Consider the following 26,932-nt stretch of genomic DNA (forward strand, 5'->3'; position numbering starts at 1 on the left):
GACCATGGAGGCAGCCTGGGGGTGCTGCTGGTGTGAATTGGCTATGGTTCCGAGAAGAACAGAGGGGCGTTGGTGCCACTGGGCTGTGATGGGGGGGGACAGAGCAGAGAGCCCTGGGCCAGAAAACCTTGGGGAGGGGCCTCTGAGGTCAGGCTGAGGTCACGGGTCCTGCGACATGCAGACCCACGCTGAGGAGGTGCAGACGGCAGCCCAGGTGCAGCGGCTCCTGGCAGCACAGGTCTGGGCAAGTTCGCAACCGCCTCTTTCTGTCCGGAAATGCAGCTGCAGCGCGGCCCGGAGCCCTTCCCTGGGAACTCAGGGAGACCTCGGAGGGAGCAATGAAGGCTTCAGGCATGGGGCTTTGTTCTCCAGGTGACACCTGCCTGCTCCCCCTGAGGTTCCTAACCCAGGGGCCAGGAAAGACCCTGGAGCAGCTAACCAAGGCCGGGGTTCCCATGCAGGCCCCGCAGAGGTCCACCCTCACACGCTAGAGAAGGAGCCAGTGGTCCCACAGATCCACATCCAGCAGCCCCAGGAGGACACCTGGCCTGGCCGATGCAGAGCTTGGGAGACCAGCAGCACACGGGGCAGTACGGCAGAGCCCAGCCTCCCCACCCAGGCCCCCCGACTCCGTGGCCCCACACTGCAAAGGGCAGGGCTGCCCTGGCCCCCTGTGACCCCCCTTCCCCCCCAGCAGTGTGCTCCTGTCAGGTGGACCAGAGGTCTGACCAGGTGTTCTGGAGGGCCCACAGCCCCCCAGGTAAAGGGGGGTGCTCACAGCCCGAACTCCAGGGAGGGGTCCTGGGCAGGCAGGGTTGCAGCCCCTCAGTGGAGCCTCCAAGCCTGGAGCCAGCCATGTGTCCATCCCCCCCCCCCGCCCCCCGGGTTGGGAACTGTTCAGGAGGAACCTACAGGGCAGACATGTTTCTGTCTGTCTGCCCGCCCCCACACACCAGGGCCACAAAGATCTTCTGGGCAGTGCAGGGCCAGGTGGCAGAAAGGACCTTGGGGGCCAGAAGGGGTGGGGGCAGGGGGCTCTGTCCCCGGGCGCTGCCACGAGGGTGTCTGGTCCTGGCTGGGGGGTGGGGGTGTCCTCCCAGGAATGCTGCCCGCTGATCCACAGGCCGGGGGCCGGACCGTGAATACTCCACATTTTTTGGCAGCTCTAAGGCCTGGTTGGAAACAGCCACAGTTTTATTCTGCAGAAACCGCAGGCTTTTGCGTCCCAGGCCCCTCAGGGAGTGGGGGCGGATTCCAGCCCAGGCTGCCAGTGGCAGCGGGGAATGCGGGGTGACAAGCCAGGTCCTGCAGATGCCACCACCTCAGGGCCAGGCTGGTCCCGGCCCCCAACCCAGCACCTCAGTCAGCACAGCCAAGATGACTTGGGATCCAGGCCCCCAGGACCCAGGCTCTTAGCAAAACTGCCTGCTGCTCCCGTAGAGGCCCCTCTCGGGACTCAAGGAGCCTCAGCCCCAGCCCGGCCTCCAAGGGTCCAGGCTGGTGTGGAGAACACAGGGCCCGCAGACAGTGTGGCTGAAGCAGGCATGAGCAGGGCGAGGGGTCCAGACATCCGAGGGGATGGGGAGGCAGCCCGGCCTGTCCCTCATCTCGGCCAGGCAGTGGGAGGTAATGGAGGAGGGGTCACTCACTGCCCACCAAGCCAGAGAAGCTGCTTGAGGTGGGTGGACGCCTGGGCGTGATGCCGGCAGCCCTGGGTTCTGGCTTCAGCCCACGGCTCTCCCTCCTGTCTGAGGGACAGCTCCTGCAATGGCGATGGTTCTGAGAGCAGAGAAAGGGCTCACCTGCCAAGGTCACATGGCAAGGTCATCCAAGGTCATACGAGATACCCAAGGTCACATGGAGAGAGGTCCAAGGCTACAGTGCTGGGTGGTGGTCCAGGGCACGGCAGAGCCCAGCAGAGCCACATCTGAAGCCGCCTGGGCTGCCCTAGCAGGGGGCCCGACAGGACCACACTCTCCTGGGCTCCACCCACACCCCCGTGGGCAGGAAGGACCCTGCCTGGGTTCGAGAGGCAGGAGGCCAGGCTGACCCTGGTGCCCAGCTCCATTCTCAGGGCAGCAGTCGGGGGCAGCTGTGGGACAGGGGGCTGCAGACAGCAGCATGCAGGGGGGGCAGCCACCATGCAGGGCCTGGACACGTCCAGGGAGGTGGGGCAGGGCCCACAGCATCCTGCCCCATGGGTGTCCTCCTGGCAGGGGCGCTGTCTGACCCCTTTCTCCTTAACTGTTCCTTTTAAGCTAAGTAAGGTCTTTGTTGCTGCCAAAACGAGCTATGGGAGCACCAAACTGCTGGGATTTGTCACGTGTTGTTACTCAGCGGTGCAGACCCGCCCAGCCAGGGGTACTGCCCAGCCAGCCAGCTCCTCCTCAGGGAAACCAAGGCCGTGCGGGACTTAAGGACCACATGGCTCTGTCCCCCCTCAGGGACTCAATGTCCCCCATCACTGCCCCTCTGCTCAGCGTTCCTCTGGGAGGGTTACAGACCTGCCAAGGGCACAGCTGCCTATCTCCAGAACGAGGTCGGAGGGACCGAGGCCAAGCGCACCCAGAGACAGTCAGAGCCTGGCGTGGGCCAGCCGCTGCAGGAGGGCACACGTGGCCCAAGGTGGCCAGGCAGGACAGCCACCTCACAGGCTGGACACCGAGGCCTGGACAGACGGGAAGATGCCCCCACTACAGGACACCCTGGTCACCTGGAGCCCAGACCTCCCACCTGAGGCAAGGAGGGGTGTGACCAGGTAGCCGCAGGTCTCCAAGCAGGTGTGCAGTGGACAGATTGCCACCCACAGCTTCCCCAATGCTAAACCCACAACTGTGGAAACAAGGGCAGGTGGGACACTTCCACACGAGGGGACAGACAACACTGAGACCCCAGCAGGGCCGCAGGGCCCCCACCTCTTCTGTGCTCAGCATGGCTGACCCTCACTCTGCCCCGAGATGTGGCCCAGCCTCACCCAGGTGCGGCCCAGGGTGGTGGCACTGGGCAGGAGAGCCGGGGATGCACACAAAGCGTGCAGGCCAGTGGGACGTCCTGCAGGAGGCCAGCTGGTGGGCCCATGTCCCCACCAGCTGGGGACTGCCTCCAGCAATGGTGCCATGGCCACCGACTGCCTCCAGCAATGCCGTGGCACCCAGGCTCCCCTGGCAGCACTTTCTCTTCCCCAAGGGCTCATGCAGCTTTCCTGCCTCGTGACTCTGATGGGCAGACTGCTCACCCAGTGGCGTCACCCACAAAACTGAAAACCTGAGCTGCATTCCTGGCTCGTCACAAAAACAAACCCCCAACGACAGGTTCGGACACTCTGGGCACAGCCTAGCGAACAGCAGCCTGAGGCGCACAGCACAGGCCCAGGGCGGGGGCGGCCGCTGTCCAGGGGCCCGGCAAGGACCAGGGCACCAAGCCACCCTGCCCACTACTCCCTCCCCCAAATTCCTGAGGCGCTGGATCGAGAACTGTACCAGATGCGTGCCACAGGGATTTGTCAAAAAGTCTGCCAACTCGGAGACCAGAGACAACCCCACAGGCAACGGCGTCTTCATGGCGCCTGTGCGGCCAAGGGCAGGACAGTGTGGAGAGCAGGACAGAGAGGTCAACCTACTTCTGGATTAAAACCCCTCTCATCCCCATGGCTGCCCAGCTGGGTGCACAGCCTATCTCTCTCCTCCGGCCAGTTCCATCGCGTGCAGGTCCCACGGGCAGGCAGTGTCCTGCAAGCTCTGGTGGCCAGGCCAGCCGAGCGCACCACCGGCCCAGGAGGCTGCGCCCTCCTAGACCTCCCAGCAGCCCCGGCAGCCGCGCCGAGGGCCGTGACCCGGGCAGCACCGAGACTCAGTGACGCAGCTGGAAAAACGTGACCACAAAACGCATTTCACATGGGTGGGTTGTGTTGGTGGTTCCTTTTTCCTTTTGGTCCCCAAAAAAGAAAAAAAAACCATAGCAGGCTCTCAGGTATATAAAACTGGTCATATTAGATAAAAATACAAACTTCACCTTTACAAAACAAAAAACAACACACACACATTTGTCGAGTACACGTAACGCGTAACATCTTACCAAAAATAAAGAATTTGGGCTGGGTCCACGCACCGCGCAGCAGCAAGAGCCACCCCACAGCCACGCTGCAGCCCTGGCGGGAGCTCCGGGGACAGAAGATGGGTTGGCATTCGATTGGGTCACGCAGTGTTCTCTCGAAGTGGCTTCAATTAAAAAGCAAACTAAGACGGGGCCAGGGGGAAACACGGAAAGCCAGAAACATTTAGGAAATGATGCATAGGTGGGTATACCATGTTTATTTTAATACATCTCATTCATTTGCATCCTGCGAGGGAAGTCCCGTCTCACTGCCTGCCTGTTACAGCAGCCTGGTGCTATTGGTGTCGACGTCATCCGAGAGATAATTTAAAAATAAAAAAAAAAAAGCTAGGCAAAGAGTAAAAAGGAAAGCTTAATAATCACTTTATGGTGTAAAAAAAAACCCACTTAAGGCTCTCAGGAAGGTTCCGTATAGACTGAAACACTACAGCAAGAGATGTGGTTTCTGAAGTCCCGTGGCATTTCCAAGACACTCCGGCCCCCGCGCGCCCCCTTGGAGCCGGGGCGCCGGTTGGTCTTCCAGAAAGAGCAGGCTCGTCCGTGTCCTTGGCGAAAGCACCTGTGACCACCCTGGGCAGAAATCCATCCGCTGCGGCGTCTGTCGCTCCCTCCCCGTGGGCACGCCTCCATCCCCGCGGCTGTTTAGGTATTTTTGTGAGTCGGTTCTGTTGGCCGTGTCCTGTGGTTCTGAGTGCGCGCGCGCTCTCTTCTCGACAAGGAAGCTTCTCACGGTCTCACGAGTGCTACAATACTTGCTTTGATGTCACATTAAACAAACGTACACTGTCTCTTTGTTCTCCAGAGTGCTCGTGGAGACAGTTTTTCACGGAGGAGAACAAAGACTGCGCACTGGCGATGAGCACCGTACATAGTAGGTCAGGAATGTGACGCGCCATGTACATCCGTATCCCGGGGAAGGGCTGCTGGCTTATCCTCACCTCACATCTGCAGGGAGAGGGAGGCAGACAGACAGACACTGAGGGCGGGAATGGAGGCCCCTGGCCCAGGCGAGCGCCAAGCCCACTCCGGGGTGTGCACACACCACACAGCATGTGTCTGTGCGTGTGTCCACTTCAACTAGGAGTTGAAGTTTCGTTCAATGTCTCAAACCCCATGGGGCTGCTCCGCCACTCCTCGCCACACCTGTGCCGTCCTGACCGGGGCCCGGGGCTCCAGGGGCTCACAATGGGACGAGACTGCAGAGCAAGCCTGTCCTCCCACTGCACAGACGGAAGCTGAGGCCCAGAAAGGCCCTTCTGTCTCCTCACCTCCCTCTTTCTTCCAGCCTTGGGCTGGATGCATGGCAGCCATGTTGGGCCATGAAGCAAGCCCGAGGATGGACACCACTGGCCAGGACTGTCTGCAACCAGGCAGATGGACGCTGAGCCCTGAGCTGAGAGACCCACCCTCTGTCACCCGCCCACTAGCCATTCTGACACTGGCACCGCCCACATGCCCAGGGCTTGCATGCCAGCAGAGAAGAGACCACTGCCTCTCGCTTCAGGGTCTTGGTCATCAGGTAGCCAGTGCAGGTCAGAGCCCACGCACATGGACGGCACCCCCTGCACCGCACCCTCGGGCCACCCACGTGGGCCCTTCGGCCCCAGAGACACCCCACAAGTGCACCCAACCCCAGGCCTCCGGAGCTCCCAGCCCAGTAGCGCCCTGCCCTCACGCTGCCAGCCATGGCCCGGCTCTCCAACACCTGTCTCAGAGAGTTCTCGCCACTGTTTGTTTTGGACGCCACAGGCTGCCGCGTGCCCGGAGGCACGAACAGCTTCTCCAGAGCCAGACAGGCCAAGCCCAAGGATCCAGAAAGGCCTGCAGCTGCCTCCCCCACTCTGCTGGGGCTGTGTTTCTCTCCGGGGAAACAGCATGGCTAACAGACTGGGCTTCCCAGGCCCCCATGTAGCTGAGGGCTGGCCAAGCAGATCAAAGCAGAGGTCACTGGGTGGGCTTCTCTGAGAGGGTCGTTTCACCCTTCTTCCCCCCTCATTCCTTCTTTCAGCCTGAGTGTGGGTGTGATTTCTGGAGCGTGAGCAGCCACTCTAGGCCATGAGGCACCTCTACAGACAGACAGCACCAGCCCCTAAGTACAAGAGTCCCTGAGCAAGTATGGGAGAGCCATACTTGCTATGGTCTGTCTGTCTGTGAGTCATGAAACTTCTACTGGTGTCACTGGCTCTGGGTGCACACAGCATTTCCGCATCATCTGTTCAGCCTCTGACAGCCCTGAACCGAAATCTCTATACACCTCAGTATTTTCATCTGTCAAAGAGGGTGGGCATCCTGCCCAAGCTGACCCCACTGCTGCCCAGGACACCCCAATCACTCCACTCACAGGATGCCCCTGCCCCCCCAATCAACGAAAAGACCAAAGCCAGAGCAGGGCCTTCGGGGCGGAAGGGCCGCGGACCAGGCTTCTGCAAGGCAGGGTGCGGAGGAGTTGGGGACGGGAGCAAGAGACCCACAGCCCAGCCAGACACCAGGAGCCCGCAGAGCAATCAAGGCCAATCACGGCCGTGTCCTCGCCGGGTCATTCGCCCTGTGATCAGTCATAGCGCACCCCCCGAGGGTCCAGAGGCTGCTCCTACCTGGTTGGCTGGTTAGGTGGGTTTTAACCTTTTTCTTTTCCGCTTTTTACCTGACTCCCTACGCCTTCCTGTTAACAGAAGGGCAAGGAGGGTGAGCGGGCCTAAAAGAGGGCTGGCAGGTGGGCACCCAGCAGCACACCTGAGCTGCTTGTCTCGCTGCAAGAGAACTAACTCCATTAGCACTGGCACAGACACCGCCTGGTCCCCTCGGGCCGGCCCTGGCACCACACTGCTCCGTGGCAGTGGGTCCGCAGGGGGAGGCCCAGACCCCCACTGGCATCTGTGGCCAGGGGACCAGCACCCACCTTTCCACCGTGGCAGGGGCTGGAGACCTGAAACGCACGCCGCCGCCCCTCCTCACTCCAGCCTGAACCTCCTGCCAGAGCTGCACAGCTCGGTCCACCGCCCCCGAGAAGTCCACAGTGGCAGAACTGGCCCCAGAGGATCTGCAGGGCACACTGGCCAGTCAGCAGGCGGCTGACTGACCTGAGGACAGCCCCAGACCCCACCGCCTGCCACGTCCCCACACGCCCAGAACCAGGCAGAGAACCCCTGGGGGCTGCTGACCTGTCTCCTCCTCTCGGTAGTCCGGGTTCGGGCCGGTCGGCATGCACGTGCACTCCAGGTGCTCCTCCAGCCGCACCTGGACTTCTTTTAACTTTGGCTTCTTCCTGACGTACTCCACCTTGGCCACCTGCTCGAGACAACAGACCCGGCCAGCTGTGAGCGCCGGGCCCCAGCAGGCCAGGAGGAAGCCAACCCCTGACCTCCTCCCAGCGGGAGGCCAGAGTGCGGGGTACAAAATGGGCTTCAAACGGCCTTTGTGCTCTGGCCCCATTTCACCTGAAAATCACGCCCCCCTTCGTGTGGGAGTCCTAAAGAATGTGCCTCAAGGTGGGAGCCCTTGGAGATGGGAAGAGGCAGGCGGGGGTCAGGAGGGGATGTGTTTGGTCCTGTGTTTAGGGGCCTCTGGGGTGTCAGGCATCGCTGTCCAGGCGCACTTGCTTATTCCAGGGGGCAGGGCCACTACCTGGGCGTCACCTGTCTCCTGCCCACAGGATCTGGAAACAGGCTGTTGGGGTCTGGGGGAGACAGGCTCCGGCCCACGATGATCCCCCCTCTGCCAGGTGCTGGGCCAGGCTACCCCACAGCCTCAGTCCCAGGTATAAGGCCTTCCTGTGACCACCAGGCCACAGGTCTCCTTGCATGTGGAGGAAATGTGGGCAGAGACCCGGGGCTACCCCAAGACTTGGTGAGGTGGTGCCTCTCCAATCGGGGCAAAGCCGCAGCAGGCCTCCCCCTCCCCGGCCAGTCCCCCACCATGGTGCTTCAGGAAGAGATGGCCCCGAGGCCCAAGCTCAGGGGCAGCTGGAAGCCTGATTGCCATAGACCCCAAGGGGCCAGCCTGTTTGTCCTGAGAAACCCCTCCTGGTGGGGACACACACATGTGCACACACACGTCCGATCATAGTACCTCGGCCTCACATGCATGGCACACACACAACTCTGTAGACTTAAAGTGCTGCCAATGCGCACTCTGGGGAACCCCGCCTCCCGCACTCCGCCCCCCCGCCCTATTTATGGATGAGGAAAGCCGTGACAGGCATCAGAGGCCAACTATCCCAGCCGCTCCCTGCCACCCCACACAGGCCCACAGCCCACACTCCACCACGGCCTCTCTGTGGCCCCTGGCCCCCACCCACAGAGCCAGGTGCACGGCAGACGTGCCCTCTGTGCCCATTGGGACCCAGGGAGCAGCCCTCAGGGTACCCACTCCATCACCTCACTGCCCACTTGAGGAAACAGGCGGAAAAGGAGCACAGCCCACAGGTTCCACCCTGATCGTGAGGGGCCAGGGGTCTCTGCCCGAGCTGGCAGGGGGCCCGAGACAGAAGATCCGGGCCTGGGAGAGGTGGGGAGAGAGGAAGAGGACAACGGGACCCTCCCCGGCATCCTGCAGAGGCCTGGCATCCAGAAGCCGGAGGAGACGGCTCAGCCCTGCACCCAGAGACCAGGGGCCCAGCCCACGGGCCAGCTGGCCCCAAGGCCCATCAGGCCCGGCCCTGGCCACTCAGCCACGTTAACTAATGGTCAACCCTCCATGCCAAGGCTGCTGGACGCTGGGACCGGCTCACAGAGACCCCCGGACTCCCGGGCAGAGAGAGGGAGCCCTCCGATAGGAGGGACAGATGCTCTAGAAGCACCTCCTTGCCTGGTCCCCTTGGCAAGACACACACAATGCTGGCCACTCAGGCTGGGAACCCCCTTCCCCTTCAAGTGGCCCATTTTTATCAAAGACAAAGAAACGGATTTACGAAGCACCTGCTTCTGGGTCTGCGAGGATTCCAGGACATCCCACACCTCTGTCTAGGCAGGAAATGGCTGCATTCCCGCACCCCTCCCCCCACTCCCGAGACATGCTGTGAATATGAACCACTCAGAAGCGTCCTCCACACGAGCCAGGTCCACAGAACGGGACCCCATTCCCAAAGCCTCCACCTCCAGACCCACAGTGCAGCCCAGGTGGGGTCCCCATGTCCCTCCCTCCCCACTTCGTCTGTGTCTGGGCTGCACCTCATAAAACAGACATTCTGACTCCCCACTGCCAAGGGTGCCTGTGTCATCAACCATGGGCACGCCCACCCAAGAACCCAGTCACCCCCTCCAGATAGGGATATCGAGCACAAGAAGCCTGAGCCCCAGCTGCCCGCCAGCGCCGAGGCCGGGCTGCCCGGGTAGGACGCCCCAACGCAGAGTTCATGCGGAGCGCCGACCTCGACGATGAGCAGCAGGGCTAGCTGAGCTCCCAGGGCTCAAGTACATCCACTTCATAGATGAGGACACCGAGGCAGCCGAGAAGGCTGCTTCTTTCGCTGGGCAGAGGCCCGGTCCTGGAAACAGCAGAGGCTCAGCTCGCCCTGAGCCAGGGACATCCTAAACTGAGGCAGTCCATCCCCTCGGGCGAGACCTGACAGCTCTGGGGCCCGCTGCTCCAGACTCAGCATTCCCTGTGTGCCCCCCGCCCCAAGGCCCACAGCCCCCTACCACTGAAGCTGACCCTAGGGCCAGGCAGACAACCTCCCCTGGTTTAATAGACGGATTGGGGGGAGCCCTCCCGCCACCACCCGGCTAGAGGCCAACAAGACCCAAGAACAGTGACCCCAGACTCCTGGGCCTGAGGCCTGACAGGCAGGGCCCCAGGAGGCCATGTCCAACATCCCACAGCCCCAGGTGTTGGCCCCCTGGACCGCTGGACTCCCCCCACATAAGCACAGAGCATCCCCACAGTGAGGAGGAGGCTGGAGACCCTTACTTGAGACCCTCAGCCTAGAGCATTCTCCCTCTCAGGCCCTACACTGGACCCCATATAGCCATGGGGTCCCCAGTGCCTCCTAACTCCACCCACAGGCTGCAGAGGCCTGTCCCAGGCCCCTGGGAGGGAGCCATGGACCTGCCTTCAGAGGCAGGTCCTTCGCATGGACCTGAAGTCCAGCAAAGCAGAGCCAGGTCCTGGCTCCTGGAGACCTGGGGCAGCCCAAGTTCATCCATGGACGGGCCTCACTCATGACCACAGGCAGGCCGTGCACAAAACAGAAGCCGGAGCCTGCAGAAGTCGTGGCTCCTGACACAGGAGATGGAGCTTGCACCTGACCCCACAGTGGGCCACCTGCACCGGGCTGGTGGGCCTGAGCTGCTGGGGACAGCACCGGAGTCATGGCCACCACCATCCTAACCCCAACCCTTGGGCCTGGGAGACAGACAGACTTAGAGGCTGGCAGAGTCTGGCTGTGGGCCCAGGGAGGCCAGTAGGTGAGCGGACAGCAAGCCCGGCTCAGGGATACCGACCCCCAGGACGCCAGCCTGCCTCTGAGGGTAGCCGCACCCTGACTATGCCTCAAGATGCTCCCACCAAGCTGCCAAGGGGGAAGATGGGCTTGTCCCAGGGCAGGTGAGCCTGCCCCAGGCCCCACACCTACAAGTTCGTGGAAATGTGGAGATGGGGCAGGGTCACCGCTGGCCCCAGCACACCCAGACACCAGGGCCTGGGGGCTCCTGGGCAGCCTGCAGCCAAGCGCATGCTGGACAGTTCGCCCTCTTGGGCCTCAACAGGCAGACCACGCCCAGCCTGCATTTGCCTTTTATAAGAAGCCTTTGTGAGTTGAAAGGCCAGAAAACCCAGAACACTGGAGAGCTGCCGTCCACGGCCAGGACTTCCACCTGCCCAGCACCCACCACCCAGGCCCTTCCACCAGGTCCTGCTCTGCCTCAACCCCTGGTCTCCTGGCCAGGCCGGCCGGCCCCCACAATGGGCCTCCTGTTCCCACTGACCTTTCGTCCTCTCTCTGCCAGACCCCGGGGTAGGGGCCGGATGTTTTCCTGCCAACACTCTGGCGGGTGGGCAGACAAGAGGAAGGGGCCAAACCCAAGCAGGGTGGGGTGCGGGCATGGACCCAGGCCACCTGGGCTCCAGATGCAGAAGGGAGCCCCTCTGTCCCCCCCTTGGACTGACCATGACCCCGTCTGGGCAGATGAAGGCCTTCCCCATCTAAGGAAGCCCTGGCCCAGCTCTGCCCACTGACCAGAGCCAGTGGGACCTACACCCCGGGAGGAGGTGCATCCTTCCCGGAAGGGGCCCACCCCCCACTATGCAGCTGGGACCACACCACCACCTGCTCCGAGACCAGCAGACAGGGGCAGATCACTTCCCATCCAGGACCAGACACCCTCCGGTCCTCCCAACACACAACACGAGAAGCGAGAGTGGGAACAGGGGGTATCTGGGGCCCATTTCATCCCAGCACCCACATACCTCCAAGCCTCCATCCCAGAGGCCCTAGGGCCCATATGCGGGTCCACGTCAGCTACGGCACCCACCTGCCAGTGCCCCAGAGAAAAAGACCTCCAAAAGCCACATTCCTGGGGCTGATAAGCCCCCCGACTATCCCAAGTGAGGACAGGGCCCCAAGAGGACGGAGCTGGCCATTGAGTAGAGACCCTGAACGCAGGGCCAGTCAGTTTGGGAAGCCCAGGGCTTGCCCCTTGGTGTCCTCTTTTAACAAAGGGGGAGCGAGCAGTGACGGAGAGGGGCTGAGGCCGCCCCAGTGCCGAGACGGGGGTCCTATTGCTGGTGTCTGCAGGCCTAAGTCCGGCTGAGCGGGAGGGGAGCCCGTGTTCCAGCCAGCACCTCACGTGTCGGTGGTGCCCAGACCGTGGGGCGATAGACCGTGGAGTGTGCTCACTCAGCTCCCAGACACAGCAGGGACCTCACCCCAAGGTCAAATCAAGTCCCAGTCACGGGTCTAAAGGACCTTCTCACGTGACCATGCCCAGGCTGCTGTGTGGTCCTTCACTGAGAAAGTCTCCCTGCACCTCCCACAGAGGTCAGGGCGGACATCGAGGGGCTGGGCTGGTGGTGGCGCTGAGGGTGGAGATAATTTGTAGTTGAGGAATGAGTTCAAATGCCCCTGATATCTGCAACCCTCCCCCTGGCCCAGATGGCTCCCCTGCCACTGAGGCTCTGGGGAGGGCAGGGGGGAGCATGTACTGACCCACACCCCAGGGTCCTAGCCCACCCAGAGCCTAGAAGGGGAGACGCTGGCCCCAAAGCCTCAGCCTCACTTCTGAGAAGCCAGGAGATGCCCCAGGGCCTCCCTCCAGCCTTGACCCTCTGCAAAGAGCTGGTCGGGGACTGAGGTCCAGACACAGAAGAGCCCCCTGCCAAAAGGGAAGGCCCTTCCCCAGGCTCCCCACGGAGCGACACAGCCCACACACCCTGTCGCTGTGCTTCAGACCCATTTCACAGATGAGATGAGTGAGGCAGAGCAGTGGGGGAGTGGTGGAAACTCAGACTGTGACAGGAGCTTCCAGCCACTGGGCCAAAAGCTGGCCCCAATCTGGCTGCCTAGAATGATCCAAAGAAGCAGAGTATCCCCCAAGGATTCTGGTGAGGAGAGCAAGGAACTCCCATGTTACTTCCTGTGTCCACCCCCATGCTGCCCTGGAGGTCACCGATGGCCTGAGGAAGAGGAGGAAGACTCAGGGTCTAGATGGGCACAGGTGGTGAGTGGGGAGGGCAGTGGGCCCCAGCCACCAATCCACCCTGAAATAAGGGGCGGGCCCCAGGGAAGGACCCTCCCAGAGAAACCCTCCACCCGCAAACACATCCCAGTGAAACGGGGTTGCCTGCCCCCAGGGGCACCACCTTCCTGACTCTGGTGCTCTGGGGAGAGGCTCTGGGGGCAATGCAGGCTGAAAGGACGCTGACCCTACCTGCCAAGCACCACAGCCACCACCAAGATGCCTGTGAGCACAGTGTCTTTCAACGCTGTGGGCAGCAGAAAGGAACCCCCCAATCTCCCCGCCCCCCGCATCCCCTCACCCAGGCACTGGCCCCGCCCACAGCCCCAGCGGGCCCCACCCCTCCCTAGCTCTGCTCTGGGAGCGGGCTCACCTTGACGCTCCGGTGGTGTACACGGGATGGCTGACACTTGACACTGCTGGTGTTGCAGCAGCCGGTACAGCGTTTCACCTCCACGCACGGGGGCCAGATCAGAAAGTTGGCAGAGGTGGGGTCCACCTGGCTACGAGGTATCTCATAAATGACTGTCCTGGTCTTGCAGACAGCAGGGACAGCTTCCTCTACAGAGAAAGAGCCTTAGTGAACATGGAGGCCAGTCCTGCCCCTGCTCCTTTCTCCAATGCGACTGAGTGGTCAGGCAGCCCCACAGGATGCCACCAAGTTGACCCAGGAAGAGCAGGAGCTCATGACCCAGGACGGGGACCCCAGGGGAAGGATGCAGCCAGGCAAGGGGACCGTGTGACACTGGGGACCGTATGACCCTGGGGCAACAGCAGGGAGGCCCCGTGTACCCATGGGGGTAGGAAGCATGTATCTGGGGACAGAATGGAGACAGCTGACTGGCAGGTGGGGCTGGCAGAGGTGTGAGCAGGGAAACTGAGGCCACAAGCCTGAGACAGCTGGGCAAACAAAGAGGACACAGCCCTGCGTAGGGCTGCGTCCCCACGGCCAGGCCCACTCCAGGCAGGGGCAAACCCACACCAGATCAGGTCCCCGGCTCCAGGGCCTATGCCCAGGGGGATCTGGGCCACCCCTCCGCGGTCACTGCAGCAGTGGAACAGACAGAGGGGGCCTGGGGTAGGGAGTCACAGAGGACAAGCCACGCCCAGACTCCCCAGCCCCCAAGCCTGAGACCTGCTCCTGAAAGGAGGCCTCATGAAACCTTGAGGCCCCCCACAGGCTGCCAGGGCCCCTCCAAGGAGGAACTGGCTCTTCTCTGCTGGGACCCTCAGCACAGGCCAACGTGTCCGACCTGAAGCCTTCAATTCCTTAAGGACACCAGGGTAGGATGGACGAGGGGAAGTCCACCCCGGACCCTGGGACACAGCCTCCAGGCCCAGCTGGGCACCGTGTACCAGCTGCCTGGGGACTGGCCAACCAGGACGCCCTGCTGCTCCAAATGTACCCAGGGGGCCTAGCCAGCAGGCTCTGGGACCTCCACCGAAGCTGCTGTCCCAGCAACGCTGAGGGCTCCTGGGACCCCAGGGCCAGAGCTGGGAGGACCCTCCCCTGGGTGTGGAGGGCCCACCATTGCCCACGCACTCTCCCCCCATTTGCTCTTAAGATGAGGCCTGGGGTGGGTCATCAGCCCGAGCACACAAGAGGAGCCTGAGACACAGCTAAAGGACCAAACACTCTGCTTTTGTCCCAGTGCCAGGGAGGGGGTCAGCTGGTGCAGCCCCTCTGGTCCATGGGAGGAGGACACCTCCCAAGAGCCCCAGGAGACCCAGTGGAGACACTGCACCCCCAGGAACAAGCCACCAAACCGAGAAGTCTGGATGCTGATGGCTGGGCTGTCCCACCGAGGGAAGGGGCTGCCCTGCTGCACCCTGCCCAGCACCTGCCAGGTAGAGGGGCCTATAGGGCCTGACCAGGCGGGCCAGGGGGTGGAGCCAGAGAGGGGCCTTGGGCCCAGCCCCATCTTGTATCAAGGTTGCTCCCTCCCCCAGTGGAGCAGCACAGGACTTGTAGAGGGTTCACCCTGCGGGGAGCACCTGCCCCTCACGAATGGCTGAAGGAAGTGACCGGTACAGACACAAGGTCAATCGGCAGGGGAGGACCCACACACCTGCCCGCCTTCCCAGCTTCTTGGAGGAAACTAAAGCCACTTGCCCAGGATCACAGTCAGGGCTCACAGGCAGCATCCACAGGAAGCGAGCGCTGGATGAGCCACACTCCCAACTGTGACCCCAGAGCATGAAGGGGCAGAGCCCCTCAGAGCCCCACCAGCTGGCAGACCTGGGATGCTCTGCCAGAGAGACAAGAACCGACACCCCCAAACCCTTCTGAGGTGGAGCCCTAGGAGCTGAGTCCAGTGGGGAGGGGCCTCGGGGAGCAGCCTGCTGGGCTCTGCAGGGCTGCACCGGTCTGCGGCTCGAAGCCAGGAGCACCCAGCACTCCACACGGCGAACTGGAAATGAAAACACCACATCTCCCAGCGGGGCCTCCTGGAGAGCAGGCCCCAACAAGACCGGCACTTAAGGAATTTATGACGGCTCCCTCTCCAGGGGCTCTCGCAGGGCCGGGCTGGCTGGGGCAGGGAGACACCCCTGTGGGAGGGAGGAGCCCCTGAGCCGGCTGGGCCTTTGTCTGCAGGAGGGAGAGAAGGCTGCCTGAGGCCCCTCTGCAGCCCCCCAGCTCACCGATGCTTCTCTTCCTCCGAACGGGTGCGGGTCGCCTCTCGGGTGCGTGCTTGGTGGCGTGGCCCCCGTGGGCTCTCAGGCTGCTTTCCAGAGCATCCTCGGCCCCTAAAGGTACAAAGACACCGTGACCAGCTGACCCCCAGGGCCCGCCCGCTGCCTGCAGCTCAGCCCCACCCTCATTCCCCAAGGCAGAGGGGTCTCCTGGGACACCCTCCATTCCCGTCCGGGGAGTTTCCAGATGTGCAGGGAGTAAAAGACTCCCCCTCCCAGCTGCCAAATACATCCCAATCTGTACAAGGCTGACACAGAACAACCCCGACCCCAAAGTGTTTTGCCCTCACCACACCCTGCAACAAACAAAGCCAGGGGCTGCGGGGTCTCCCCCACGGTGACTCCCCAAGGAAGCCCAGGCCACGGCTGAACCAAGTCAAATAGGGAAGTCCAAGACCGGCCCTCCTGGAGCGAACGGGGCTGAACTGAGGCCCCCTGCGGCTGTGTGGCTGCACCTCCCCTCTGCCCCTCACTAAACCAACCCCAAGGGAGAATCTGAGCCTTCGCAGCCAGCCTGCCAGATGCCAGCCCAACCCCGCCATTCCTGAAGCCAGTCCACATGCAAGGCGAGACTTTGAGAACACAAAAGGGAAGTGGGGTGTCCCACTTGGGGTGAGCAAGGACGAGCCTCAGGACTCAGACAGAAGTCTTGGTGACCAACAGACGGAAAGAAAAGCCTTGGCCACCAAGCATCTCAGGGCCATGATTGCAGTGCAAGCTACCGAGAGAGGGGCCCAGCTGCAGGGCAGCGGGCCAGAGCCAGCTTGTCCGGAGACCCTCCCCACACTCACGCCCCCAGCCTCTGCTCCCCAGAGGCTCCCAGGTCTCTCAGAGGAAGGAGAGGAAAGGTGGGTGAGAGCAGCACGCAGCCTGCCACCTGCCATTTGGCCAAACCAGTCCACTGACACCACCTGGTCCTGGATAAAGAGGGTCACCTGGCTCCACCGCCCTTGTCCCCAGACCCCGCTGGGAGGCCCTTTCCCACTCCCCCCGCTTCCTCCAGGCCTCCCCAGGAGAGAACCAGGGCAAAGGGTTCCCACAGCTGCGCCAAGACCCCCACCTGCCGCCTCTTCCCACACCAGGGTGACAGGCCCTCCCTAGGCCCCAAGGAAATGCCCACTGGCTCTAAAGGAAAACCACAGACAGCAGAGGCCGAGCTGTTTCGGAAGTCGGAGCGCAACCCAACTTTTCCCTTAAAATGACTCAATGTTCCGCTGCCACTGTTTTTTTGAGACCCAAAATAAGATCAGAACAGGACTACTCATGCAGTAAGAACGTCCCATCTACCAACTGTTACAAGGAGCACTTTTCACGAGAAAGTGACATTTATGAGTCACGTCCTGGTCCAGGCCATCTTGGCGTCGCCACACCAAAGGGTAGCTGCTCCGATCTCGGCTCCGAGGAAAAATCCAGAGACACAGACCCCCACTTTCCACTGTGCTGCCTTCCTCAAGACCGGGTGTCGCCCCCCCAGCCCCCCACCCCGTGCACACCGTGGGTGCCACAACCTCTCCATGTCCGAGGGGACTGAGGCCATGGCCCACGAGATGGAATTGTGAGCTGGGGCGGCCCCTGTGTCCAGGCACGGCCTGCACTCCCGCCAGGCCTCCTCCCGCCTCGTAAACGGAGCCGACAATGGAACTCCCAGTCCATCCACGGCTGAAATCTGAACCGGCTTTGGAGATGAGACAGAGTAGAAACAGCTTCTGGTCAAACAAGCCCACCCTCTGCCCCCGATCAACATGGGTGGTCAGCACGCCAGACAGACTGTGCCAGTCAGGAAGCGGCCTCCCTCACGCTGGCTGGCGGCAGGTATAGGAGACGGTCAGTCACCCTGTGACTGCTCTGGGACAGCTAGCCAAGTGGCTTCCCTGCGCCTTTTACCCAGAGGTCCACCTGACTGCCTGCCAGGCAGAAAGTCCTCCTGCCATCAGTCCTGGTGAGTGTTCACGGCCCACGATGGGATATTTATGGGACATTTATGTATGGGTTACTCAATGACCCACAGGCCCTGAGCCAGACATCTGGGAGAACAAAGCTCCTGTGGCCAGCGGCCACCACGCTGGAGGGTTTGTTCTCATCGCGCTGGACAAACAGGCCCCAGGCTCCACAGCCCGTGGAAAACCACGCCCCTTCCACTCCGGCATACACTCCCCTGCAGTGGGAACCCAGCCACACAGCAGGACTTGCAAGTTCAGTGAGCTGTTTCTCACCGAGGAAATGGAAATGCAGTCCAGGACCCCACCTGCCAATCACAAAGCCCCACCCACACGAGGGAGACACCACTGTTTGTTTGAAAAGCCTCTTTTCTGCTTCCAGGGCTTTGGCCTCCCACTGGGGTCCACCTGCCAGGGCCGCCCCCCACCCACCGCCGAACTTACAAAGGCAACAGTGGGCTGCTCAGCACCCAGCCCTTCCTCACTGACCCAGGACAGACCAACCTGCACACCAGGACCTGGGGGGACAGTCCAGGGTCTGGAGGGCAGCCGAACACCCCACAGCTGCCACAGCCTTCCCCAGCAACCCGCTGGGTTCAGCTCCCCACCTCAGGTGGGAACTGGGGTTGGGGGAAGAGCCTCTCCCCCCCCCCCCCCAGAAAAGATCTAGAGTCAACAGGTGCAACTCCCTGGCTCAGGCCAGAGACATGGCCTCCTCTGGTTTTCAGCTTCCACATCTGTGAAGGCGGTGGGAGCCAGGGGCAAATACTTCGGAGTGCAAGTATCACAAAGCATCCCCTGGGGGCAAGCTGAGGAGCCAGAAGGCCCTCCTCTGCTGTCACCCACAGTCTCCCAGGCACCCGACCCCAACACCTCTGACAGGCAGACACCGCAGGTCAGCTCCCACTCCCGGGGGGTCCCTGGGGCTCCCTTGGGCGGCAGGGAGGTGAGCTTCCAGGGCTGTTTACCAGGGGCAATTCGAAACCACCTGAGAAGTGGCTGGTGCGACCTGAGTTGTCCCCTCACCTCCCCAGAAAACCCTGGGCCCAGAAGCCCCCAGGCCAAGAATTACCATCCCTGCAGCTCCCGAGGTAACTGGAACACTGCTGGGGGGGGGGGGGTGGGCTGGGGGGTGGCGGGCCTGCAGAGACCAGAATAAGAATGGTCCCAGCAGAGAGCCGATGGCCCATTTCCCGCTGGCTCCCAGAGCCTTCCTGCTGGGGGGCCCCTCTTCAGACGCCTCACTGCTGTGGACGTGTCCCCGGGAGATCATCTCCCCTCACCCTCAAATCCACAGGGACCTGCAGAATGCAGGCCAGGGCTTTCCTGGCTCCCCCAACAAACGCCTCTCCCCAGGGCTGCACATCAAGGGGCAGAGGAAAACCCCGCCCACCGCGATCTCCAAGTGAAACCCGACCCCTGCCCGATAAGGATCAGCCAGAGGATTTCCTGGGTCGAGAAGCCACAGACGCTGCGGCCGCGGCCTCCTTGGAAGATGGTCTTGGCATGGAATGAAAACAGCGCTGGCCTCCCCACCACCACAATTAGGTACACATTCCCAAGTGGCCAGGCCTTGTGATTTCCCTTAACTGCCCCACCCCCATGCCTTTGGCAGGGTAGTTTGCAGTGAGAGACCTTTCGGCTGACCGTCCTCCCCTGCCGCATTCCACGGACAAGTTCATTTTGGACCCTCTTTTCACCGGCCAATAGTAAGGTTTCTGATAGGGGTGTTTCCCTGCGCAAGGCCGACATCCGAGTTCCGACACTACAGACACGTGGGTCAGAGTTCACGTGCTCCTCCTGGAAGGGGCTCTCTCCCATCCACACCCAGCAAAGCTGATCCCCCAGCCGCCCTGGGTCCCCACTACCTCTGCCCACCCAGGTGCCGACTGACTCTGCGGCAGGCACTCCAGGGTTTCCACACTCCGCTTCACAAATAAACTTGTCTAAAGTGGCTGCGCTCCAGGGGCTGAGGGTGAGCCCCGGAATAGTCCCCACACAGCAGATGTGTCTGAGGCGCGCCTTTTAACTGGCTCATGAAAATAGAGAAGAGCCGCCTCCAGCAACCAGAAAGGGGCAAAGGCACCCACGGGGCGGGGGGCACGCGCGCCCCTCCTGCGAACCCGCCCACCTCCAGGGCTCTGCGCCCTGGGCCTGGCACAGCTCCCGCCCCTCCCCCGGCTGGAGGGCAGGCCTCAGGCGGGCGCACCTGGCCGGGGCACCGGCGCCCTCTATGCGGCTGAACTTTCCGTGACATGCGAGGCATATTCCTTAAACGCAAAAACAATCTCGGGGCTACGGAGCAGCCCTGGCCGCCGCCGAGAGAGAAAGTGGTGATTGGAAGAGAAACTCCTGACTCATCCGCCTGGGCTTTTATGGCCCGGGATTGGATTCTGACCTTTCGGTGCGCTCCTGTGAGAGCCCGGCCCAAACGCAGGAGGGGCGCGGAGCGTATTCCCCGCCCGCCCCCCGCCCACCCCGCGCGCGAGGGAAGGGGCGCGATTTACCTACGGAGTCTATCTCCAGGAGTCGCTGGAGGTCCCGGATGCTATGGATCTGACTGTGCGCCAGTCTTTCAATTACCTCGCGGGGGATCTCGGCTTCCTGCAAGCAGAACCACACGGTCAGCGCCCGCGACCCAGGCCCCGCTGGCTCGCGCCTACCTCCCCGCCTCTCAAAGTGCGTGGACCCCACCAGGGTGGCCCCCAGCGGCTTAGGCACCTACCACGCCAGGCTCCCCCAACCCGACCCCCACCCGGACTACGGTGCCAGAGGCTGGGAGGGAGGCAGAGTGAGACCCCAAATTTTGTCCCCATCCACGAGGAAAAAGAAGCCCTCCCCACCTTTAAATCTTCCAACAAAAGCCCCGCCGCCTGGGGTGTCCGCTAGTGGGGGCGGCGAAGGGGCCGGGGAGTTTCTGATTTAATAGTAAAATCAACATGCAGAAAGATCAAGTTGAAATGCGTCACGGATCGGCAACGAAAGTCACGGCAGCCCTAACACTTTAATCCAGCCAGGGGCTTGAATTTCACACCCCGGAATCCCGGGCGAACCTGCGGGGAGAGGGTCTTCTCCGTCTCACAAACAGGCGCGCGCGCGCACACACACTCACACCCACAGGCGCCCCACCCCGCTACGGCCCAGCCGCGGCCCTAGCGCCGAAGGGACGCCCCGAATCCAGCCCGCTGCTGCAGGGAATGCGAGGGTTAAATGTCTACCTCTCGCGGCTCCCGGGTCCCTGCCCGGGCAACTCCCTCCACTCAGCCTCCCCCCAATCCTTCTCTATTTTTAAAGGTAGTCGGAGGTCGCTTAGGGGTCTCCGACTCTAAGTTCCCGCGACGGGGAGTGTAGAAAGCCATTCATCACAGCGAGCTCCCGGGGATTCTGCATTTGAGATGGGGGGCGAGGGGGAGGGGACGGGGCGGTGGAAGGGCCCGGGCGCCCGCCCGGCCCCGGCTCGCCTCGCTCAGCCACCTGTAAGCAGGCCCCAGGCGGGCGGGACTGCGCCGGCCCAGCAGCCCAGCCAGGTTTGGGGACCCGGTACCCAAAGCTGCGGCTCCGCGCTGCCCACCCCGGCTGCCGGGGGCCCCTACCTGTTTATCCGCCGCTCTTCCGCTCCCCAGGCTCCACCGGCTCACACACACCCCCTTCCGCGCTCCCCGCCCCCGGTACTGCATTGCCGGCCCCGCCCGGGTTCACTCCCCGGAGACAGCCCGCGCCCCCCGAAGTTTCTCCCCACTCGTGCACCCCGCCACCACTACGTCCCTGCTCGGCAGAGCGACGCAACACGCTGGAAACTCACCAGACACACTTAGGCATGGCAGAAAATAGAACCCAGTTGGGAAAATTTAAAAATCGACCATCCTAACAGAAATCAAAACGCGCTCTGCAGAACCTGAGCCCTGGGCGCTCTGGCCCTCGCGGGGCCGCCGGGGGCGTGCGCCCGGGCAGCCGGAGAGGGGACAGGGCGCGGGGATGGCACCCACCTCGGCGAGGGCATGGGCGAGATATCCGCAGCCGAGAAGCAGCAGGCAAGCCCAGGTCCTCATCGCGTCCCGAGGCGCTGGCGGCTCGGCGAGGAGGCGAGGCCGCGGGGCGGGCACTCCAGCCGGGCTCCTGTGCTGGCGAAATTCAGTACCATCCCTCAGGGAGCGCGGCCCGGAGGAGGGTGGCGCGGAGAGCAGCGAGCCGGTGGAGCGCGCCCGGCGCGAGCAACGAGTGCAGAGAGGCAGGCAGCGCCAAACAGGAGGAGGAGCAGGGAGTGCGCGCCCGCCGCACCCGTCGCGCCGGGAGCCTCCTGGGCCGCCGGTAGGGGGTGGGGACGGAAGGGGAGGAGGGCGGGGGCTGGGCCTCTTCCTTGGTGGGTTCCCGGTGCTGGCCGCCGCCGCGCTAGCTCCCCGGCGCAGGCTTTAGGAGAGACCTGGCCGGTAATTCAGCACGTTTGCGGGCGTGAGCCCCGAGAGGGAGCCTGGAGCGAGGCTGGAGCCGCCGCCGCACCACCACCACCACCAACCATCACCTGTCTGGACGCCCGGCCAGGCCCGGGCCTCGGGCTCGCGCTCTCCCTGCAGGCTGCGAGCGGCCCTGCGCGCCCACCGCCGGCCCCGCGCTTGCCTCCGGCCTTTTCTCGCAGCCGCCGCCGCCGCCAGGCCGGGCACGGCGCGGCCCAGCACGGCGCGGCCCGGCGGCCTGCGTGCGCCCTCCGCGGCGCGCCCTCGCTCCGCCCTCCGCCGGCCAGAGCCAGGCAGCACCCGCGGCCGCGCCGACTGGCAGCCGCCGCCGCCCGTAGCCTCGCCACGCGGGCCTGCAGGCGGGCGCAGGGCCGGGCCGGCGCCGCCGCGCCGCCGGCAGGGGAACAGGCGCGGGCAGGCCCAGCTCGCCGGAGTTGTGCGGGCTCCTCAGCACGCGCGTGTGGAGCCGGCCGGCGGCGGGGAGGGGGTTATAGCGCCGCCGCTGCGCCCCTCCCCCGCCCCCTCCCTATCGCCTCCCCCGGATTCCGGGCCCGGGACCCGCACCTCGGAAGCGCGCGGGGGCCGCACGGGCCGGGGAGGGCCCGGCCGCTGCTGCGAGCACACACACGCGATCACGCGGGCAGTGAAATCCATCCACGCCTCACACCCGGCTCCGAGCACAGCCGCCCCGCCGGGGCTCCGTGCGCCCCTCCCTGGAGCTTGCCCACCCTCCAGTGCCAGCCAGCTGCAGTCCTGCGGCACCGGACGGGCAGGGGAGGGGCCGCCGCAGAAGCCGACTCGCCTCTCGGGCCCCAGCGGCAGCAGAGGGCAGCGCCCAGAGCTGCGACGCCAAAAAGGGCAAAAGCAGGCCGGCCCCGGCCCCCGCCCCCGCCCCCCGCCGCGGCTCTCCGGCCTCTTTCCGCGGTCGGGATCCAGGGCCCCAGCCTCCCCCCTCTCCATAAAAGGAGGGGGAGTGAGGCTCTGGTGAGTGGTGGGGCGGGCTGAGCGGCGCTTCTGGGGCACTCACCTGGCGACTGCCACGCGCCTCCGCCCACGATACGATGCCTGGGGCGCCTGGACGAGGAACCTCCACCCCACATTGCGAGATAGGAGAGTGCCCGGGGGCCGCGGGGGGCTGCCTCCGCGCCCTGGGACCCTGCGCCCCCCGCGTGATCACTCCTTCGGGAAAAGACGGGTTTCGGCCTGAGCCAGTTCCTGGATGGGGTGGTAGGGAACGAAAAGAAAGGAGCCCCTGGGTGAGGAACTCCCGGAGTGTGAGCCTCAGGCTCCGGGACCCACGGGGCGCTCGGAGCGCCATCTCCCACCACGGCGCGACTCGGGGCGCGATGCGGAGGCAGGACCAGAGGCGAGCAGGAGGCCTGCGCGTGGCTGGACGGCTCCCCACCACGAAAGAGCGGGTACACCGCGTCTGGGTGGATTCCGCCCGCCTACACCAAGCGTGATAAGACCCCAGCGTCGGGCCCTGTGGCCCTCCGGTGTTCGGCCCTGGAGTGGGTGGACGAGTTCGTGGGGCCAGAGCTACAGCAGTAATGGGCCAAGCGACCCCAAAGCTAGAAGGCCGAGGCCCCTGGAGGCTAGAAAACGAACTCCACTGCCCTCCGCCACGGTAGCCTGAGGCAGAAAGTTCCGCCCCCCCAGCTCTCCAACCCAGGGGCACCCGCCAGACAAAGGCAGTGGAGGCGCACGCCCCACCGGCCCTGTTTCATCCTGGGCTGAGCGCCCTTGGCATTTCAAAGGCGGCGCCCATAGGGGCTTCAGGTCGCTTGCCTGCCCCGAGGTACCTGGGGGTGGGGAGCTCCTGCGATTCCCAGAGGACCTCGGTCTGCATGCCCCTTGCACAGCCCTTGACCACCTGCCATCTCCCGAAGTGGCAGCTACCCGAAGGCCCTTGGGGGTCAGGAGGGAGGACTGGGGAAAACTCGGAAACGTTTAGGAGCCCATGGAAGCCACTCCTTGAATGTCCAGGTGGAACCTTCTGTTGCTTCGGAGAGGGACCGCTGGAAGCTTCTGGAAGGCTGCCAGACACACACTGCCAGGACTGAGGCTGGAGCTGGGGGGAGCTGTGGCCTGCACCTGGGAGAGTGACTGCACCGTCTGGTTGAGCCTCGGATTCCTTGTGGGCAGGGAGGACCCAGGGACCTTTCTTTGGGGTTGAAGGACTCGGTTTGGTCACCTGTGTGGAAACAGGAGGAGCAGTCGCTGTGGTCCCGCCGCACTGGCCTCTGCAATAGACGACCCATCTCCTGGGGGTCCCGCTGCCTTTAAGCAGCCTGGCACTTCAGGGGGGCCCAGTTCCAGTGTGAGGCCAGCGGGAAGGTCTGGGGACACAGAAGGGGGCGCCAGGAGCAAGGGCGAGCCTGGTGCACCCCATCCCCGCCCGCACTGGAGAGCTGCGGGGTGAGCGTGGACCTCCCTCCCTCTAATCGCGGGCCGCTATTAAAAATAAAACCACGCCGCGTCGTCATAGCGACCACGACAACAGCGGCTGCGCGAGGGTGGCAAAAACTTATGCAGCCGCGCGACAGCCGCCCTGGGGGGACCCCAGGCGCCAGGGCGTTAGTAGCACCGAGGCCGCCCTGCGGTGGGACAGGGACCCCTGACGCAGCCCACCCCACCCTGCCCCTTCCTCAGAAGAAACTGGCAGAGGCGCTGTTAACGAGAACGGGAAATGGAGACCATTGGACTAACTGGACCAACAGGTCACCTACTTGGGTGAGAACCAACCACTCCTGCGGGAGCCGCTGGCCCGACCCTGAGGCCTCCGCAACACCCCGCCCACTCAGGCTCCAGCGCCCTCACTTCGGCCCCTGGAGGCGGGGCTGCGGAGTTGGCGGCAGTGGGACTCTTGGCCCAGAGGGGCCCTTCCCAGTGGCCTGGGGCCTGGCCCTGGCCCTCGGGGGCACCGCACCTGCCCAGGCCGCTGGGCGTTCCTGGCTGCTCAGGCGTGGTCACGTGCCGCCTTCTGCCCGGAATCCAGCTTCCCTTCCAGCGCTATTAGGTTCACACGGATTGCTGCAAACATTTGATAATGAGGCTAAATATACTGCAGGCCCAGGAGGCTCTGGCAGGGTTGCGGGCCTTGTGGGCGGGGACCCAGGCGCCCGGGGCTCCTGGGTTTTCGCCAGCAGGAAACCCCTGGCCGCAGGCAGGCGTCAGGGGAGGCCAAATGGAGGGCCCCTGGATGCAGAAGGGGCCACTGGGGCATCTCCAGGGTGGGGAGATGCTGGTGGGAGGTGAAGGTGCGCCAAGCCTCCAGGGAGGTCCAGTCACCTGCTGGAGCTGATGCTTCTGGGTGTCTCAGCCTTGCCCTAGGTGCCCATGGGCCCGTAATTAAGGTGAGTGAGTTGCTCCAAATAAGTGGAGAGAGGGGCCACCACACAGCTGAGGTGACTGGCTGAGCATCCGCTCCTGGTGCTCAAGGAGGGACCCAGTCCACTCCTCAGAGCCACGCAGGGCTGGAGGGAGGCAATGTGCCTTTGCGGAGGGCCGTCGCAGCCCAGCCCTTTGTGTGGTGAGCTGCTGGCGTTTGCCCTGAAACCCATTTCAGAGAAGGCTCCAGAACTGATGAGAGATGCCGCCCCAGGCAGGCGGCAGCTCCCATGCCCGCGACAGGCTCTGGTGAGGCACTGAGGGCCACTAGGGTGGCATCAGTCCTGTAGCTCACAGGCAGGAGCACAAAGGGAGGTGTGGCCACAGGCAGTCCTGCCAGGAGCCCTGGAGCCCAGGCCCACCTGACCCCAGTCCTGGGCAGCCAGGACACGGGGAGGGCCACACCCAGGCCTGGCTGCCCTCTGCACCTTGACTTTGTTGGTGTGTTTGTCCACAGACTGCCCGAATCTCGGTTTTCTCATCTGGAAAATGGGGGGCCAATAACCCTGCACGCAAGGCTGCCCCTCAGCAATGCACACGCTCATGTGCACAGGCTCGTACCCACGTGCACAGGGGCAGCACTTTTGTGACCCTGGGCAGAGCACAGCTGCCCCGCTGCTGGCACCTGGGTCGTACAGGTCCCAGCCAGCAGGGCATCCAAACCCAGGCCTGTGCTGGTGCCCAGCAGTTTGAGCACAATTTGTACTGATGAACTGACACAGCCTCCTTTACCTCCGGGCAAGGCTTTCCGGGCTCAGGGCAGTTAGCCCAGGAGCAGCCCCAGCGCGTGGGCTCTGCTCTCTGGAGATCAAACGTGTTGGGTGGGTGTTAATTAAGTCATCATCTCCAGGCGCCCCGGGCCCCCCACAACTAGGGATCAGGCCGCCCAGAAAGGAGAAGCCCGCCAGCAGGCAGGGAGGCCTTCTCAGAGTCAGTAACGCCCTAGTGAGTAACTTTCGCTCATTTTCCAAAGACACAAACAGAAACTGAATTTAAAATAGCCCACGATCGATCCAAACATTTTGTGAATGATAACCTACGTCACAGGTTGCCTGGCGGCCTCAAGAAACGAAGGCTGGCCCTGGCTGGTATAGCTCAGTGGATTGAGCGTGGGCCTGTGAACCAAACAACCAGGGTTCGATTCCCAGTCAGGGCACATGCCTGGGTTGCAGGCCAGTTCCCAGCAGGGGACCCACGAGAGGCAACCACACATTGGTATTTCTCTCCCTCTCTCCTTCCCTTCCCCTCTAAAGATAAATAAATAAAATCTTTAAAAAAAAGAAAAGAAATGAAGGCTAGACCTGGACAGCCCCGAGCAGGGGCCTCCAGCGGCAGCATTTTCAATGGGGCTTCTGTGGATTGGGCCTCAGCAAGCACGTAAAGAGCATGACATTTCTCATTGCTAATTTTTATAATAATCACATGTTGAAATAACTTTTAAAGGTTTTACTTATTTGTTTTTAGAGAGAGGGGAAGGGGAGTGGGAAACATCGATGTGTGGTTGACTCTTGTGTGCCCCCTACTGGGGACCTGGGCCACAACCCAGGCATGTGCCCTGACTGGGAATCGAACCTGTGACCCTTTGATTCACAGGCTGGCACTCAATCCACCGAGGCACGCCAGCCAAGGCTGCAATGATAACATTTTTTAAAATATTCTCTTAAATAAACAGTGC

General features: G+C 63.1%; 1 protein-coding gene across 5 annotated transcripts; it reads right to left on the bottom strand.

Moving 5' to 3' along the window:
• Nucleotides 1-4,290: 4,290 nt before the first annotated feature.
• PDGFA (platelet derived growth factor subunit A) lies at nucleotides 4,291-22,675 on the bottom strand. 5 transcript variants are annotated; one of them, XM_037137851.2, is made up of 8 exons: nucleotides 22,432-22,675; nucleotides 21,403-21,537; nucleotides 19,924-20,020; nucleotides 15,429-15,533; nucleotides 13,159-13,346; nucleotides 7,275-7,401; nucleotides 6,708-6,775; nucleotides 4,291-5,058 (listed from the first exon to the last, which is right to left on the bottom strand). In XM_037137851.2, the coding sequence occupies exons 1-7, from the start codon at nucleotides 22,519-22,521 to the stop codon at nucleotides 6,720-6,722; spliced, it is 798 nt and encodes a 265-aa protein (XP_036993746.1). In that variant the 5' UTR covers nucleotides 22,522-22,675; the 3' UTR covers nucleotides 4,291-5,058; nucleotides 6,708-6,719. The 5 variants fall into 5 exon arrangements, with proteins under 5 accessions (XP_036993746.1, XP_036993751.1, XP_036993752.1 ...); XM_037137856.2 differs by having other exon boundaries at nucleotides 21,403-21,532; nucleotides 22,432-22,521; XM_037137857.2 differs by lacking the exon at nucleotides 22,432-22,675 and adding an exon at nucleotides 21,936-22,306 and having other exon boundaries at nucleotides 21,403-21,532.
• Nucleotides 22,676-26,932: the final 4,257 nt, after the last annotated feature.

The sequence above is a fragment of the Artibeus jamaicensis genome, unplaced genomic scaffold (genome assembly GCF_021234435.1).
Source record: "Artibeus jamaicensis isolate MK-2021 breed Jamaican fruit bat unplaced genomic scaffold, CSHL_Jam_final scaffold_3151, whole genome shotgun sequence".
NCBI classification, from domain to species: Eukaryota; Metazoa; Chordata; class Mammalia; order Chiroptera; family Phyllostomidae; genus Artibeus; species Artibeus jamaicensis.